The 19,742-nt window shown below is 37.2% G+C and overlaps 1 protein-coding gene and 1 long non-coding RNA gene across 6 annotated transcripts in view; both read left to right on the top strand.

Moving 5' to 3' along the window:
* The window catches only part of LOC135767225 (scavenger receptor cysteine-rich domain-containing protein DMBT1-like), a 140,903-nt gene extending 128,818 nt beyond the window's left edge, over positions 1–12,085 (top strand). For all 5 annotated transcript variants that reach the window (XM_073813981.1, XM_073813979.1, XM_073813980.1 and 2 more), the window contains 3 exons: positions 5,985–6,296; positions 11,410–11,547; positions 11,667–12,085. In XM_073813981.1, the coding sequence (XP_073670082.1) occupies positions 5,985–6,296; positions 11,410–11,547; positions 11,667–11,947 (731 nt within the window). In that variant the 3' untranslated portion in view covers positions 11,948–12,085. The remainder of the gene's footprint in view (positions 1–5,984; positions 6,297–11,409; positions 11,548–11,666) is intronic.
* Positions 545–4,896, top strand: LOC141281931 (uncharacterized). The gene is made up of 4 exons (XR_012336362.1): positions 545–667; positions 1,478–1,501; positions 4,212–4,287; positions 4,772–4,896. It is a non-coding gene; the product is annotated as an uncharacterized lncRNA (long non-coding RNA).
* Positions 12,086–19,742: the final 7,657 nt, after the last annotated feature.

Below are 19,742 nucleotides of genomic sequence, written 5' to 3'. Positions count from 1 at the left end.
TACTATGGTTACTGTTCTCTAATTTTAATCATAGTGTTTGCCACAAAACAGTTCCTCTATTGGTGTTTTTCTGTGAAGTGGCTTTGCAACCATGCACATGTGAAAAATGAATTGAGACTGCAAACAGTGGTTAACTATCCTTTGCTGTCTGTTTGAATAAGACTTGGCAGGCCTTTGTAAAACACTGAAATGATGTAGGTTTTGTTTTGTGACCCTTTCTGTGTGGCATGTATATGATGGAGTGTTGGATTTTGTGTCTGTGGTTGTTATGGTGATTGCCTTATAACAAGTCTTCAGAAGCAGTGGGATGTGGTGGTGGGAGGGCAGAGTATATGAACAGCTCAAAGTAATCAACAGCAAAACACTTTTATTAATTAAATTAATAAAATGTGTAATGAAACTGTTGAAATGTAAGACAACCTTTAATCAAGTTGAATACTTTATGTAGAGAAAAGGTTTCATGTCAAGGGAAAGGAAGTGGGCTTGGTGAGAGACAGAAACTTGTTACATTTTTATCATGTTGCAGTTTTTCTACATGCATAGACAGAAGACCACTTCATTAACGGATTACAAATATATGATAGGCATGATATGCATATTATCTTTGGAGCACTCGGAAACAACACAAGAATAACAATGCGAAGATTTCTTCTTACTTTAATTTTAGGTAAATTAAGTCTTTAATCTGTAAATCATCTTCTACAGTAAATACAGAATAGATTTTTGTCATAGAGATTCATTTATATTAAGTATAAAGCTTTATGTTAAATACTTAATAATCAGAATACTGTTCAAACGTATTTTTCCACATTTTAGAATAAAAGTAAATGTGTTAATGGAAACACACACATTTAATTTGCCTATGGAAGTCATGTTGTAGCTCAAACAATGTTAAACCTTTTTGGTATTTAATTACTTTAAACCCAGCAAGCAATTTGGGCTAAAACCAGGCTAAATTTGGTCTGTCAGTGAAAATCTAATAGACGTCTACCATAGTCCAAGAATAGACGATACGTATAAGTGTAAAACAAATGAAAGCAAACACCTTGAACACCTGTTGACTTTGCCTACATGTTGGAATATCATACATCTTCAAGTTATTTTGGCAAAAATGGTATGCAACCAAATTCAAGGCTATTTGGGGTAGAAGTGGGTTACTCATAGCCGGTCTATATCGGGTCTATAGTTAGCCGTCATTTCAACGTCTTAGTTTTTGCTTGCTGGGAAGTAGTCACTTTTTAGTTTGCCTAAAAAATGCGAAAATGTATTTCATTAGGCCGCTTTTTGAGGTTTCACCCTCACTCACTGCTTTTTAAATGGTACCTAACAAGTTTACATCCATTCTGGCCTCTTTTTTATTATTTTATTTTATTATTATTTGGTCTTATTCGTATATAAATAAACTTTATGTTATGTGCCTTGAAATAAACATTGACATTAAGCTAACTTTTTAAAATTCTGTGTTTTATCTCAACAGCCTGTGCTCTGAGTTCTCCATCTGGTAAGTAGACTCTCTTCCTCTTTAAAGTCGCCATGAAACGGAAGTAGCGATTGCCTTATTTTCCCCGTGGTGACGTATATCCGAATGAAACGGCTTTTGAGATGAAATAAGGCAGGGCTGGATTTGAATTTGTCCATCGAGATCTGATTGGATCGTTTGAAGTTGGGTCGTGTTGCTAATTGCTAATCACTGCGATCTTCTCCCGGACCCCGCCCACCTGCCATACTTTTGACCGGAAGTGAAGAGAGATCGTTTTGAGGAGGGGAGGAGATTTGCATTTTTGATTAAAGATTATGAGCACACATGAATTTTTAAAAAATAATGAAGCTCACAGATAAGTCATTTGTTAATAATACCACACTATTAAAAATACATATATAGTTTTTCATTTCAATTTCATTGCGACTTTAACTGTCTTTCTATCATCTATAGACTTTAATACTCAGACATTATATTTATTAAAGGTGCAATACGAAACTTTTTCATTTAAAACAAACTAAAATCAGACACTTCATACTGTGTGTGTGCTGCGGATGGTTGGACATTTAACTGTTGATGAACTGTTCACCCATAGGGCATACTCAGATTCAGGCTTTGTGATGGATTTCATGTAATGGCATTTAATCAAAAAATACAAAAAAATTATATCTTTAACAGTTATGTAAAAAGAAAAGAATCAGATTACAGGTACATTTTGTAAAAAGAAATTAGGAATTTTCTGCACTTTTATTCAGAAAAAATGTAAATGTAATGTTTTAGACCGATATAGAGAGAGAGAGAGAGAGAGAGAGAGAGAGAGAGAGAGACATAGACATAGATTATTTTGTGTTACTTTTGCTTTTATTTAATATACCTGACAATAACCTCAACATCATGAACAATATGAAAATGAAATTAAATGAGCATAATATAAAATCTCAAAATAATGCAAACGTATTAGCAGGGGGACAAAAGTAACAAGTACTTTCGTCCTGACTGAAACACAATTTACTTTTATACTGAAAAACTCTAACAAGGCAAACTTCAGGATGTGTTTCAGCACTAAATAACTTGTAGATTGATCAGTAGCACATGAAACGAGAAACACAACTTCTTTGTGTAGAGGAAAAATGTAATTTAAACGAACATGTTTTAGAAAGAGAGTTATTTTTGCTGCGGCTAATAAGTGTGGTCTATCAATACCAGGTGGAATTTTGAGCAAATGTAAAACAAAACGACTTCAGAATAATTTTACTTTGAACATAATCAGCGCATTGTAACTTTTGACCCTGACAGCAGGGACGAAAGTAACAAACAGGTAGGCTAACATTTGCTATTTGGTTACATGTTGCCGAGATGTTAGCATTTAACTGCAAATGATATCCGGCCAATAAAAGACAAAGTGAAAGAGACCTGATTGTCTCTGCATTTAGCCAATCCACAGAGTAGCAAACCCATCCACTGCAATTCATAAACACAGCAACACCCCAACCACTTTTTGCCAGCTGTGCGAAATCAAACCAACACCCTTTGCGTTACAAATAAGTTAGACTCCCTAATCACTAGGCCACGATGCTTGGACAACACAAATCTGTGAATCCAAGCTATACATTTTTTAATCAGTATTAGGGCTGTCACTTTTTATTCGATATTCGAATATGCATTTCAAACATGACGTGAAATATCCGTATTCGAACTATAAATAAACCATCCGTTTTTTTAAATGCCATGTGTAGTGCATTTTTTACAGTAACACCTCGTAATAGGAAGGTGGCTGAGAGTGAGACAGACGACTGCAACTGGGCGCAAGAGAGGAAGTCAAATCGGACCAAAATAAACCTAATGTGCATGTCAATATAGAATTATAGTTTGTATATAAATTACATTTTTGTTTATAGTGTTAAATATTATAGCAGAATAAAAAGCTTGTTTTAATATGTTCGCATTATGAAATTAGCATGTATGAAGATAATTGCATCTTTTTACAACGCAATGTAAACTTTATATTAAACAACAACGGCATTTGTCTTTAAACGGATTTGAAATGATCATGTGCTGACTTTCGCGTGTCACATAGACGACAGAGTCAGGTGAGATCTGATTAACTCAGCGGTAAGTTTAATTTCATCTCAAGTATCAAAGGGTTTGTGCTCTCTATCATTGAAAGCGGGCGAGCAAACAGGACGCGCAGGGTTAATGTACTTGTCACTGACGGCTCACAAACGCGCGGGATAGGCCATGAATGGGGGGGGGGGGGGTTGGGGTGCCCAGATATTCGAATATATTCGGATACATTGCATGATATTCGAAATCCTTACGAATTTGATTTTTCTCAAAAGAGACAGCCCTAATCAGTATATGTGTTCCCTGGGTTCGAACCCAGGACCTTTTGCGTTACAAATGCTATGCTCTACCACTGATCTATACAGGAACACCATGTATGCAGCTCTACATCATTGCTATATTACAAAGTTAGGTTACACAGGCATCTCTTATTAAATAACTGTACATTGAATAAACAATAATAATTATTGTCTGTAAGGTTTGCAGTTATTAACAAATTTCTGTATCCAGTGACATTACGTGACAAAAGACCGAATGACTCGGACCCAAATACTCGAGAAATGAACAAATGAAATCTATATCTACTCTGGACTACACAGCCTTAATTGGGACGATCGAATGTCTCAAGTCAAACCCGAAAATTTGAACTAATCAATTCTGTTTCCAGACATTACACACAGCCTGAAGAGGGCTGTCATGCGACAGAAGCACGAATGTCTTGTACACAAGGACTGACTTAGACAGTAAGCTAATCGTTTCAGTTAGTTTCTTGTGCAGGTTTCTATGTAAATGTCTAGAAATAATGAAATTATAAAAAGAAGGGCCACAAACATTTAACTTAACATTTAACAGTTATGCCATCCTGGCACCGGGCTTGAACACTTCACCAATTTTGCAGCCCAGTTGACCACAAACATCAATAGCAGAGGCAGAAATAGATGCAGCTGAAATGCCAATAAATGCATTTACATGAAGATGTTTATAAGAAGAAACAACAAAGGCGAATGGTTCATTACTGGAAAAGTCATTATGCAAACATTGTAAACAATACTTTAACAGAACTATTTTTCTGGTAAAACTGTAAATAAGATTCTCAGGAAGACCACATAAACATTCTAAAAACATATTAAAATCTATTAAAAATACAGTAAATACTTAAAGCAATGAAATGCATTTTAAGCATCACACAAATCACTTACTTCAAGTATTTCTTTTATCATACGTCAGAATTGTTAAGATTGGTCAATGGCTCTGATTCCTGCTGTGGACGAGTGGAGATCCTTCACAATGGCACATGGGGAACTGTGTGTGATGATGACTGGGACATAACAGATGCTGATGTTGTGTGCAAACAATTAAACTGTGGCAGAGCCATCAGCGCCTCTAGCAGAGCTGCATTTGGTCAGGGAAGTGGAGCGATCTGGCTGGATAATGTTGGATGCTCTGGAAATGAGCACAACATTACACAGTGCACACACAGAGGTCTGGGACAACATGACTGTAATCATGGTAAAGACACTGGTGTTGTGTGTACAGGTAAGCCAAATCATTTGTGAAAATAAGAGAGACTGCAGATAGATGTCACTTTTGTTCTCCAGCAAATATTTATCAGAGTAATGTACAGTTTTACCATGGACATAGGTCTTGTTTACAATAATGATCATTTAATCACCATTACTGTTTATACTTAATTATTTGGCTATTTCTGTCTGTTATGTTTTCCATAATTATTACATTTTGCTCATCCTCATTTGCAAACCTATAGTTACTGAAACTTTTCCTGTGTGTTAACATTGCCTTGCCCTAGTATTTTACCAGTGTGGAAACATTACAACTAAACATTTCAAAATTCCTTATTTACTTTTCATGATAAATAGAAACTTATATTTTGCAGGTGTTCTGCAGATGCCCAACCTTACCATTATCTCACATTCAGTTGTGTCTCCTGGAGAAAACATTCAGTTCAGATGCACAACACCTAATCCAAGATGTCAGGAAAATGCTAAATTCCACCTGTTTAGAAACAGATCATCCACAATATCCTCTCAAACAAGTGTATCTAGTGTGACTTTCAGTCTGACTGTAGATGTCTCACATCAGGATCAGTACAGCTGTGGTTACTCTTACAGGAATGACATCATCAAGTCTTCTAATAACACTATTAACATCACTGTAGGTGAGTGTTTTTACAATTAATTACTGCTTTTTCTGCACTACACATTTCCATTACATTTATGCATTTGCTAGATGCTTTATTCAAAGCTACTGACAGTGCAGTCAAGCTACATTTTTTATTGTCTGTGTGTTCATTGGGTAATGAATCCATGAACTTTGCACTTCTAACACAATGTTCTACCACTGAGCTATACAGGAACACTCTTGCACTTGTCACAGCCATTTGTAGATGTCCAATAGTCAATAGGTGTCTCTTGTTTTCTAGTGAACCTGCAGAAGCCCAATATTTCTCTCAGTGGATTGTTTGACTTTGGTCCTCAGGGTTCAGTGGTCGCCAAAGGTCACAGATTTACTATTACTTGTTCATCTGAATCTCAGTATTCTGGAGGCTTCTTCTCTCTGTTCAGTGGATCAAACATCACCAGGAATGAACCAGCTGTCAATCACTCAGCCGTCTTCAAATTTCCTGAGGCAGATTATTCACATGAGGGAAACTACAGTTGTGTTTATAAAGTGAATGTGTCCTCACGTAACTTTTCTTCAGTTTCCTCTGACCTGCTGCTCATCACAATCGTAGGTGAGTAATTGATGTTTAAACAATGTCTACTAAACAGGCGTGAAGCTTAAGCTCCCCCCTAGTGAAAAAATTGTATACTTAAGTACAATTTATTCACATGTACTTTAGTATAACTAAATGTATTTGTTGAACACTATATATTGGTATACTTCAAGTCTGCTAAATTGGAACAACTAATTTTGTACTTAATGCACTTTAGTTGTGTGAAAGTAGTGCTGGGGTCCAACTAAAATTGTGTTAAATATAATTTTTTGTGCTAAAGTGGAACTATTCAAAGTATACTTAAGTACAACTTAAGTATCTACCCTAATTTTGGACAATATACAGAACAGAACATTCAATGTGCACTTTAAATTTATTTTGATAACATTACAATTGCAACTAAATTACATTTTAATTACACTTATGTTATACTTATAATAAACTGAGGCCATACTAGTATTTTACTAATAGTGACATTCAAACACATTTGAATCATAATAAAATTGTATTGTAATAAAACTTTGAGTGAGATGTAGTATGCTTAAGACAAACTTAAAATTGCTTGCAATGACATTGGAAGTACCTTCAACTCAGACTTCTAGTGTATTTTAGGCAGTGTTGTGTGTAACAGTAACGTAACTACTTTTTTGGGTAAAAAGTAGTGTAACGCGTTACTACTGAAAATTTGGTAACGTAACGTAGTTCATTTTCCAATTCAGCGCAACGTTACTTTTTGTTAGATTTGACAGCGACACTGCCATTTGCGTGCTTGCGCAATAGTCACAAGGTCCACACACATGACAGAGGCTCGTATCAGTCTGCAAAGAAATCATGGCAAGCAAGAAGCAGCTGACGCTAACTTTTGAGGGATGGAGGCATCTTAATTTTAATCAATGTTTTATCAACCAATTGCCTGATTTGAATAAATAAGAAATAAATTAAAGAATGATGATGAGGAGGAGGATGATGCAATGGCCTTTAGTGCAGACTCGGAGGTACTAACTTGAGTACATGAAATCGGGCTTAGAGTTAGAAGTTCTCAACCGTTTCCCCCAAGTGAAAGCTGTGTTCATAAAATACCATCCAGTGCACCAGTGGAAAGGCTGTTCAGCCTGGTAGGTCTTGTGCTTACTGTACCCCCAGAAGAAACAGACTTTCAGATAAATCTATTTTGAGACATATGCCTCATTTTGAGGTTACCATGTTGTTCCTAAGGAACTTATTGATACTTTTTTATAATAAAGAGCACAAAAGAAATACCTGTTATGTCCTCCATAGTATAACTTTATTTAGGCCTACACATTTAGAAACAGATATTGGGTTCTGCCCAAAGTCAGGCAACATAAAAGTAACATAAAAGTAACGAGTAACGTAAAAAGTTACTTTCCAAAGGCGGTAACTAAGTAAAGTAATGGATTACTTTTTTTAAAAGTAACGAGTAACGAGCAAACACTACTTTTTTAAAGTAACTTCCCCAACACTGATTTTAGGTAATACTAAAATGTGCTAAAAGTGCAATTTAATTGAACTTAAAGTGTCATTAAAATACACTTCATGCAGGCTAGGACTTCTGTTTAATAGTACCTTGAGAGCACTGAAAAAATATTAGTATTTCTTCATAATCTATTTACAGTGATTTATACACCAGGATTGAACATTTGCTTTACACTGACACTCCATACAAACCACTTTGTATACAAATCTTCTGCTTGTCTGGATTTGAACCCGGGTCCTTCCCATACAGAGGTACTGTCTTTACCAACTGCGCCACCATACAATTGCAGTGAAAACCGAATACCAACATAGTGTCTGCCTTGCCACAACAAGACAACTTGCCTCTCTCTGGCTAGACAGTAAGCACCATGACAAAGACTGGTATATAGGCACAAAAAACTGTATTGTTAATAAAGAGCTGCTTGCTATTACAGTTTTTCTCGATTGCTAAAACACTATAACCAGCCTTTTGAACTAAAATTTCAGAACCATAACATCATTTTTCAAGAAGCACAATCATTTTGCTGAAAAATTACCAAGGTGGAAACACTAAGAGTCAAAATTGAACACACATCAATCAGATCCTTCAATAGATAGATAAAAGGGCCTGAATCAGTTCACTGAGCTTTGGAACAATGAATCCACAGAGAAATAAAGGAATAGGTCGAGGAGAAGGAGGAGGAAGACGAGGAGGGAGAGGAAGAGGAGGAGGCTGAGGGAAAGAAGGAGGATGTGGTGAAGGAGGAGGAAGAGGACATAGTGAAGGAGGAGGGAGAAGACATGATGAACAAATAGGTCGAGAAGGATGTCAAGAACCATGTTCTCTTCCTCCTCCTCCTTCACCACTTCCTCTTTCTTTCCCTCCTCCTCTCCCTCCTCCTCCTCTTCCTCCTCCTCTTCGACCTATTCCTTTATTTCTCTGTGGATTCATTGTTCCAAAGCTCAGTGACTGATTCAGGCCCTTTTATCTATCTATTGAAGGATCTGATTGAAGTGTGTTCAATTTTGACTCCTAGTGTTTCCACCTTGGTAATTATTTGCTAATTGAGCCTAAGCTGTGGTGAATTGAGTGAACAGTATTGAATGCTAGTGCTTTCCATATGATCAGATGGTGTAAGCACTGAGAAATGTAGGGATTTGTGTGTAAAGTTTTGAAGTATAAGTTCACCAAATCTGACTCATGTGTTAAAGCAGGGAAGTAGTGTTTATAGTTCAGCAAAATGATTGTGCTTCTTGAAAAATGGCGTTATGGTTTTGAAATTTTAGTTCAAAAGCTTGGTTGTAGTGTTTTAGCAATCGAGAAAAACTGTAATGTGACAGTTCAATCAGGGTTATTTTACAAACTGTTTATTTCTAAAGGTGTTTTTTACCATGCTTACAATAACACCACACTTACAAAAAAGAAACAACTCAGTTGTTCAGTTGGAAGATGGAACCCTCTGTAAAATCATGACTCTTGTGGCTTTTAAATTGGATAACTCCAAGACACATATCTCTTGTGTTTTAGTTAAGGAGCTTGCGAGAATTGGAAATGAACTTTGCAAAGATGTTCAACTTAACTTAAAGATCCTCTTCATTTGTAACTGAAGTGCATGACACAAACAATGTATTTGCTATCCATCCTTACTCACTCCAAAGAAAATGTATCATGATCAGGTCAAAAGACAACATATATGTTATCACAATGCCAAACAATATTGAAAGGGATTAATAGCATTTCTTGACTTAGGCTGAAATTTTTATGCAGTCCTATTTTTTCATGTACAAACTTAATGAAATGAGAGATATACATGTAAATTTAGGGCCCTATCTTGCACCCAGCGCAATTGACTTTGTCAGTGACGCATGTATCATTCGTATTTTGCACCGGCGCACAGCGGGTTTTTCAATCCACAGACGCACGTCGGCAAACTAGGGAATGAACTTGCGCTCCCTGGGCGGTTCAGCGCAAAAAAAGAGGCGTGTTTTGGCGCAAACCATCCCTGATGCTATTTTGCAGTTTCAAAAAACAATTGCGCCACTGACCAGAAAAAAAAAGTTTAAAGTCAGTGGCGCGTTGCGCGTTGTTCATTATGCTATTTTAAGGGCGCATGCTTGACCATAATGTATAGCGTGCACAACGCGCATACACTTTGCTTATCTAATCTACACAGATGCAACAGTTATTTTTGCAAATCATAAATTGTTACACTTAAAAATATTAATACACGAGATAAGGGGAATCATAGTGGTGAGCATTGTGGTGATAGTTTTTATTTATTGTGTGGCTGCGTTAAAAAATTCTCGTGCAAATAATGATTAAAATATTTTCATAAGTTTGTTGTGTGGCTGTATTACGTTTATTTTATGTAAATAATAATTAAAATGTTTTCATATATGAACTTGATTTGTAAGAGTACTTTGGGGTTGGACCTTGCTTGCGTTTCTTGGGTCCGATTTCAAAGCCCCCAAACCCTTTCAGCGGTGAGGGTGGACGCAGCGATGTCCTCTGCTGGCGTCAGGTCATGTGTAGGCAGATCCACCTCCCGTTACACGGCGTTACAAGCTTGGGATTCCCCCGTACAAGAACGTCGGTCTCCTCGGCTGTGAACCGCTCCTGGCGTGCGCCTGGTAAATCCGTCATAATAATAGCAACCCGCCATGGAACTTGCGCCCTTGCGTTTAAAGGGAATGTTGGATAGCGTTCTGATTGGTTTATTTGACGTTACGCCCAAACCACACCTATGAATAATGAACCTACTTCAGACCAACCCCTTATTGACAAGAGTTATTTCTCACCTGGGAAAATAGCAACAGCGCCCAAGATCCGCCCACAAACTCACTTGCGCGTTGCGCTTCGCACTTGCGTTTCAGATCGTTAAAATAGGGCCCTTAGTGTCAATGTTGTAAAAAAAAGTGAATTTGAAAATGTTAAAATATAGTTTCAATGATACATTTTATATATTTTTTTCCATTAGTACAGTAACCTTTGTTGTAAGGAGTTATATACTGTATGATAAATATGTGTATATGAAACTTTTCTGTTAAATAAAATTATTGTTCTTCAAGCACTAAAAAGTACTTTATTATGACAAATATTTTGGTAAAGACACGCCAAGTTTTTATATAGTTTCAAACAATGTTGTAGATAGAAACAAGAACCTAATCAGTATACTTTCTCAAAGCACACTGTAATTCAACTTAAAGTGTACCTCCCATAATGGATTGTGCAAAAGCTGCACTACTTTACAACTTATTTTTAGTGCACAAAATTACTCTGCCTGCATTTGAAGAAAGCATGAAATAAGTACAATTATGGGGTATTTTCATTTAGTACATAGATGTGTTAATGTATTTGCAGTATACTTAGCATAAAATAAATGCATTTAAAATATATTTTAGTATATTTATTTTTCACTAGGGCCTGTTAACACAAAACATGTAATCCATGATTTAACAAGTGACAAAATGTGATTGATGTGATTGATGTAAAACGTTATCCCATTGGTCCAAAATCCTTTAGTGTCTTTTGATTGTTTTTCGGAGCAACATCTTTTCATGTGGACAGGCAAAGTGCATTCTATTGGAAACTTTTAAGTTTAAGCACAAGATGAACTGTTGCTTAAAAAAGAATAACTTGAAAACATCTTTCTTTCAGCCTCTCTACTTCCTGTCATTGGTGGTGTTGTGTCAGCTTTACTTCTCATCTTCTCTGCTCTTGTTATCGTCTTCATAGTGAAGAGAAGACAAAAACTAAACAATAAGGAGATTCGTAAAAAGTGCTTTTTTAAGAAAGGTAATATTGTGATGCATTTTATAAATAAAGCTACATGATTTCTTTTATCTTACCAATACCAGTGTGTTTCTTAAAAAGTAATTTTGAAAGCAAATCTCATAATTATGCAATGTCTGTAGGTGCGGGTAATACATATAAAGGTGCATCCCGTGACACCAAAAATGAAAAGGATGTTGAGGACATCTCTCAAAATGTGGAACCTGATCAGAAAGACTGTGAAAATGTGAGTAGTGATGACTCTGAACAGGACTATATTAATGTGGATTCAGATAATTCAGAACAGGATTATATGAATGTGGACACAGATGATTCTGAAGAGGATTATGTTAATGTTGATATTACAGACAGTGACAGTAAATGTGATGATGACCTTTATGAAAGTGTTACTGATGATGAGTGAACCTGAAATACAGTAGATTTACCTTAGTGACTGTGATATCCATTAAAGACTGATGGTCCAGACGATGATGATGTGATTTGGTGTATCCAGTCAAACACATGAACTGTGTCCTATCACTGATGTTATGGGGTCTCTTGATATCTGTCTCTGGTTAATCAATAAAATAATTAATAAATTGTGAAAATTGTCAGTTGTCTTGTTTTAGGCTGAGGAATAACTACAGTACAATCTGATACATGTTGGAAGCTTTTTAAAATGGTTAATATTTTAACAGGCTCTAATTTTTAAGTGCAGCATTCATTACAAATGCCAACATCCAACCAAAATCTTGAGAAAATATTGAATTGTCTTAAAGTGAAAGTTTATCAAAAAATGAAAATTCTGTCATCGTTTACTCTCATGTTGTTTAAAAGAATTTGGTATAGGTAATGGAATGGAGATCTGCAGATGCCCTACTGTTCTATTTATCTGTACACATTCAGTTGTCACTCCTGGAAAAAACATTCAGTTCAGATCCCCAACATCTAATCCAACGTGTCAGGAAAATGCAGAACTGGATTATATCTGACTCCAGCACACCACATGGTGTGATTTTAGAGACTGCTGTGTCTTTGTATTTATGAAAACGTGGCTCAGCAACAGAGTTCCAGACGCTGCCATTCAGTTAGATGGGCTCGCCATGTTTCATGCTGATATAAATGCAGCTCTGTGCAGTAAGGCTCATGGTGGCTTTTGTGTCTACATCAACACAAAGTTGTGTATGAACTCAATACAAGTTTCTAGACAAATGATGTGACAGCGAGAAGAACCAACCCTCCTTCCTTTGACCAGGTATTGTGTGTGTATGTGAAGCTAATGTGAGGGAAACACTACTAATAGTAAACAGGCGAAAGGCTGCTGGACCAGAGAATAGCAGTTCTGGGTTGGTCCTGGAGGAACATTGTGTTGTTTCACTCTGTACTATACTAACTGTGGTTGGTTGAAGATGATAAACGTTGGCTTGCTTGACTAATGAATGTTAAGGCATTTAGAGTTGAACTAGTCATTTTGATATTTGGGTTTATTAGAACTGTGCCAGTCTTACTTCTGTTGATTTTATAAAAGCTTTTAAGACAACTTATAAAGTATAAATGTCCAAATTTAACTTGAACAAAATAGAACAGAGATTTTCAGTAGGGTTTAAAACAGTTCTCTGCTTTTTAGTTACCTTGGTTACTAATTGGTTAAACTCTTGGGATTGGGAGATGCTTGGAGGCAAGGAAGCACATGTTGTCAAATGAGATTCTGATAAACATTTGCATTCATCCTGCTATGTACAGTAGCTAAAAAGCCCAGTTTTGCTGCAGAAACCATCCCCAAAACCATGACACTTTATCCTCCACCTTATACTGACTTCATGCATGTTAGCTTGTGTTTTTCACTCTGAAATCTAACATAATGTTAATAATGTAACATAATGTAAATAAATGAAACTATATTTCATCACAAGTGAACTTTAGAGTGAATTTTCTGCACAACATGCTCCTCAGTAAAAGTAAAGTAAAGTATAAAGTTTATTGTTCACTGCAGAGTAAGCTGTGGCTGAATCCAAAATCGCATACTTACTGATTAGGTACTGAATTTCACTGAGTACCTACGTGCGCTAAGACAGCGCTAAAACATACATTTGTGTAAGTATGGATAGATCTGCCATGTTGACATTATCATGTGACCTATAACGTAGTAGACTTGTTCGAGTTCACACGGAACCACAAGAACCGACAGGAGGACAACATCACAATACCGCGAGAGCGTCTTGAAATCTGACTTCTCCATATGATTTCGGGAATTGCTCTCACGCAGTGTGCGATTTGTGAAAAGAACAGAGGGGGGGATGTTTTCATAGGCGTCTTTCGGTGACATTTCGTCATGAGTCATTTTGTACCCACCACTTTTAACTTCTGTCCATAATAATTTTGACTCTTTTCAGTGGTTGAGGAGCATGAGAGAGAAATTTGGTAATCATTGTCCGACCTAACAAATATCCATTATAATTAAAAAATATATATATTAATTAAATATTTTTAATATTCAGAACCTCACTGTATGCTGAACTTGCGCAGAAACATCAAAATATAAACAGCTTTTTAAAATGGTTTTAAAACTAAAAAATTTTTTATAATTCTTGACAAAATTAGAATATAGTAAAAGTTGTTTTTTTTTGGAAAAAAAGGTTTTACGTGGGCCTGTTGAAAAGTGGGTCTGTGCCTGAGCTACAGGACATCGTCTTTCCAAACATAACCTGCGCGAATGAATGCGCCTCTGTCCACAGCACATTTCAAAACATTTTAATTCATAAAATAAATCATGAGAACATGAACTTCATCACTGCATTTGCAGGAATTGTAAAATCTTTTTTCTTATGAACTCATGAAGGAGCCTAACGCAATATTTTTACTCTAATAGTTTTTCTTTCCCCACACATATGAACTGTGATCATGCACAACGAAAAAACACGCAAGAATAAAATCTTGAATGGCAAAACTATATGGCACAACGTAGTGTCAACTTAAACATAAATATGAACAATGGATTGGTTGCAAAGTTAAACCATTACAGTAGAAACAGTTTTACTGCTGCTTTTAAAGTTATAACGTTAACTTTAAGTTACACTGCGATACTGTGCTACAGTGAAATGATATAAAAGACAGAAGCATTACGTTAGTCACGAACTGGATGCGCCCGCGCCTCGCTAAACTGTGCTACAGTGAAATGATATAAAAGACAGAAGCATTACGTTAGTCACGAACTGGATGCGCCCGCGCCTCGCTAAACTGTGCTACAGTGAAATGATATAAAAGACAGAAGCATTACGTTAGTCACGAACTGGATGCGCCCGCGCCTCGCTAAACTGTGCTACAGTGAAATGATATAAAAGACAGAAGCATTACGTTAGTCACGAACTGGATGCGCCCGCGCCTCGCTAAACTGTGCTACAGTGAAATGATATAAAAGACAGAAGCTTTACGTTAGTCACGAACTGGATGCGCCCGCGCCTCGCTAAACTGTGCTACAGTGAAATGATATAAAAGACAGAAGCTTTACGTTAGTCACGAACTGGATGCGCCCGCGCCTCGCTAAACGCCTCATTGGCGTTTATCATATGGTAACCTCGGCCATTCTTAGTGGTGTGACTGGGATACTAACTCTGCTTGTCATCATAAACAGATAATCAGATTGTGATGTTTATTCCTGCTTTATTAATATGCTGAATAATATGCTGCTGAATATGATCCCTTTCTTTGTTTCGACACACAGCTCCAAAACCATCTCGCAAGTGTTGATAGGCCATTACTCGTGAGTTGCAACCGGGTTCGGGTGTGTAACCAATCAGATAGCGCTGTGGGCGGGACATTGATCAAGTCTTCAGAGTGTTGAATACAGAGAGGCTGCGCGGCAGCTATATCAGAGCCAGCCAAAGTAGCGCATTTAAAAATAAAATTGACTTTAATCAAACCACAGATCCGTGATAAGTTTTGTGATGCGTCTTGCCACTTCCGTAGTAGCACTGATCACTTTGAGAGGGGGATAAATTTATCCCCACCAGGTATGAAAATAATTAAGCAGAGGTAGGGATACATTGACCAGAAAGGGGGTGGTGCATGAACTCAAACAAACCTAACAGACATGAAAATGTATACGTGTGTACAACCCCAAAACAGAAAAAGTTGGGACACTGTAGAAATTGTGAGTAAAAAAGGAATGGAATAATTTTTAAATCTCATAAACTTATATTTTATTCACAATAGAATATAGATAACAAATCAAATGTTGAAAGTGATACATTTTGAAATGTCATGCCAAATATTGGCTCATTTTGGATTTCATGAGAGCTACACATTCCAAAAAAAGTTGTGACAGGTAGCAATAAGAGGCCGGAAAAGTAAAATGTACATATAAGGAACAGCTGGAGGAGGACCAATGTTTAGGAATAGGAATGTTATCCCATTCTTGTCTAAAACAGGCTTCTAGTTGTTCAACTGTCTTAGGTCTTCTTTGTCACATCTTCCTCTTTATGATGCGGCAAATGTTTTCTATGGGTGACAGATCTGGACTGCAGGCTGGCCGTTTCAGTACCCGGATCCTTCTTCTACGCAGCCATGATGTTGTAATTGATGCAGTATGTGGTCTGGCATTGTCATGTTGGAAAATGCAAGGTCTACCCTGAAAGAGACGACGTCTGAATGGGATCATATGTATCTAGAACTTGGATAAACCTTTCAGCATTGATGGTGCCTTTCCAGATGTGTAAGCTGCCCATGCCACACGCACTCATGCAACCCTAAACCATCAGAGATGCCGGCTTCTGAACTGAGCGCTAATAACAACTTGGTTTGTCATTGTTTCTTTAGTCCGGATGAAATGGCGTTCCAGTTTTCCAAAAAGAACTCCAAATTTTGATTCGTTGGACCACAGAACAGTTTTTCACTTTGCCACAGTCCATTTTAAATGATCCTTGCCCAGGGAAAACGCCTGTGCTTCTGGATCATGTTTAGAAATGGCTTCTTTTTTGACCTACAGAGTTTTAGCTGGCAACAGCGAATGACACGGTGGATTGTGTTCACTGACAATGTTTTCTGGAAGTATTCCTGAGCCCATGTTGTGATTTCCATTACAGTAGCATTCCTATATGTGATGCAGTGCCGTCTAAGAGCCGAAGATCACAGGCATCCAGTATGGTTTTCCGGCCATGACCGTTACGCACAGAGATTGTTGCGGATTCTCTGAATCTTTGGATGATATTATGCACTGTAGATTATGATAACTTCAAACTCTTTGCAATTTTTCTCTGAGAAACTAAGAAAACTATTTTTCGCTGCAGCATTGGGGGAATTGGTGATTCTTACCCATCTTGACTTCTGAGAAACACTGCCACTCTGACAGGCTTTTTTATACCCAATCATGTTGCCAAATGACCTAATAAGTTGCAAATTGGTCCTTCAACTGTTCCTTATATGTACATTTACATTTCTGGCCTCTTATTGCTATCCGTCCCAACTTTTTTTGGAATGTGTAGCTCTCATGAAATCCAAAATGAGCCAATATTTGGCATGACATTTCAAAATATCTTACTTTCAACATTTGATATGTTATCTATATTCTACTGTGAATAAAATATAAGTTTCTGAGATTTGTAAATTATTCCATTACTTTTTTACTCACAATTTCTACAGTGTCCCAACTTTTTCTGTTTTGGGGTTGTATAAGGGACAGGTGCACTAACACCTGATTGGATCAGTAACTTGACAATTCTACTACGGTCTCTGACAGTGTAACAGATATTATATTACACATTATTTTTAGTGGACAAAAATAAGTAAAACAAGCAGACTCTAATTTAATGTATTGTCAGATGACAAGTGATTACAGTTTAGTGAAGCAATGATGCTCTTTTATTTATTTAAAACAACAGGAAACATGAATAAAAAAATGAATGAATAAAACCATCGCAATTAATGAAAACGTTTAGAAGTGAATACCATATGAAACCAAACTTTATTCAAATTTATTTTTCTAACAAATTATCACATATTTACAACACTGTGACAATTCTACAGCTTTATTTTTATGAATCAGCTGAGCACTTTGTGTTATATCCTGGCCGGTCTGTGCATGAAGTCAGGGTGGTGGAACAGCCCTGTAACCTATCGAAATCACCCGATTGGCTGGTCTCCGGTCGATTGCTTTGCTTTCCCGTGGCATCATGGGATATAATAAGCCTATAATAAGTCTCTGTCATTAAAGTTAATTAAATAACAAAAGAAGAAGAGAAAATCACCCACTGCTCCTGCCTGCGTACTTCTGTATCTTCATAAAAAAGATTTGGTAACACTTTACAATAAGGGTGCACTAATAAGCTTGAATTCATCCTAACAAATATCACTTTTTCAAATCCTCCGTCAAGTATCTGGGACATGTTGTGGATTCTGACGAAGTTCACGCTGATCTGGAGAAGATTTCCACTTTGAGAGATTGGCCTCGTCCTTCAACAAGGTGAGAGCTAAAATGTTTTCTAGGCTTTGCTGAGTACTGTACTACTGGCAGTTTGTCAAGGAATACTCGAAAATAGCAAATCCACTAAATTGTTTGACTGCCGAGTATTGTCCTTCAAGGAAAAGAGGAAAAGTTTACAAGAGAGAGCGAGAGATCTGACACTCCTGTTAATCCCAATGCTTTCATTGGTGATCAGTGGACAGCTGAGTGTGAAAATGCATTTAAGACTCTGATTGAGAATTTTTACCAAGAGCAGGAGGGCAAGCTTCGCATAATAGCATATGCCAGTAGGGGACTTTCAAAGAGTGAAAGGAACTATCCGACCCATAAGTTGGAATATTTGGCCTTGAAATGGGCTGTCTGTGAGAAGTTCAGTGATTATCTTTATGGCACTGAGTTTACGGTTCTCACAGACAATAACCCAATGACATATGTGCTGACTTCGGCATAACTGGACGTGGCAGGACACCGCTGGCTTGCAGCATTATCCACCTACAGATTCAATATAAAATACAGAACTGGATCCCCTAATAAAGATGCTGACGGATTGTCTCGAAGGCCGCAGAATCCAAGATTATGAGTTCCTGGAAGAGGAAAAGGCAATTGGAGACTTAAAACAGCGCATATGTGACCAGTCACGGAAAGTAGAGACACAAGTCGGATCTGGGCATTTTGAGTTATTCACAGATTCTGAAAGTGCAGTTTCTAAGCTTTCCAACGATGTGTAACACATGGAAATCTGATAAGATTTGGAGAAGTTGTGGCCATTTGAATATAGGAACTCAGAAATACTCAAACCGAGAAAATCGAGACGAAAGGGACTCTTCTTTTCAGCTGGGGGAGACAATAGGGCTCATTTACATCTCATTTAGCTAAGCCATGCCCCCTGTAAAACCCTTTTTGAGATGTTCTAGCATCATATGTAGTATTTTATGACCAAATGACAACCCGCAAAAATAAACATGACTCTTTTACCTTTGTGGGGATCACAAGTCGAATCCAGTCTGTTTCAGATTATCCAATGACCATATTTGTCCACAAATGCGTATAATCCGTGAAATATAGATTGTTTACATCAGATTTCGCATGAATGTCTGGTAATACAATATAATATATAATCTGAAGACTATTTAAATCGTAACATGTAAGGGTATATGAGCTTACACTCCGTTAAACACATGAACCCGCCTTCAAAGTTTGTATTTAAAATAGGGAAGTAGTATAATAGATCATCCAAACAGCGCCGTCGAAAACGTGACATCCTTTAGAGAGGTTACAAATGGCTCGCTCGTTCCTCCATCAGCCAATGACTTCATGGAAAATATTGATAGACAAAACATGTAGCCAATTATATGAAGAATACAACGATATCTGTGTAACTTCTGTGTGTTTGGACTCATGCTGCGCTGCAAGAACTGACATACAGATGACGTCAAAGTACCGCGAGAGCGAGTTGAAATTAAACTACTCCGTAAGATTTCTTGAAGAGCTCTCGCGGTACTTTGACGTCTTCCGACTGCGGCGCCGCATAAAGTCAGTGACGCGGCTGACGTACGATGCGGCTGACTGTTATTTGTTCCGCCCCAGCTTCTTTTATTTTTCTTTTGTTTTGTGCGTCCGAGCTTTACAGTCTGGGGAGACGCAGGCTATAAGTTTGAAAAAAAAAAAAAACTTAACAAACATATCTGAGGAACAGGGCAGCGCGTCACTACAGTCACGTGACTTCACGCTCGAGCCGGAAGAGAAGACAATGCTGAATAAA

Source organism: Paramisgurnus dabryanus, chromosome 3, assembly GCF_030506205.2.
Source record: "Paramisgurnus dabryanus chromosome 3, PD_genome_1.1, whole genome shotgun sequence".
Taxonomy (NCBI): domain Eukaryota; kingdom Metazoa; phylum Chordata; class Actinopteri; order Cypriniformes; family Cobitidae; genus Paramisgurnus; species Paramisgurnus dabryanus.
The sequence above is the reverse complement of the archived record's forward strand: the minus strand, read 5'-3'. Positions and strand labels throughout refer to the sequence as shown.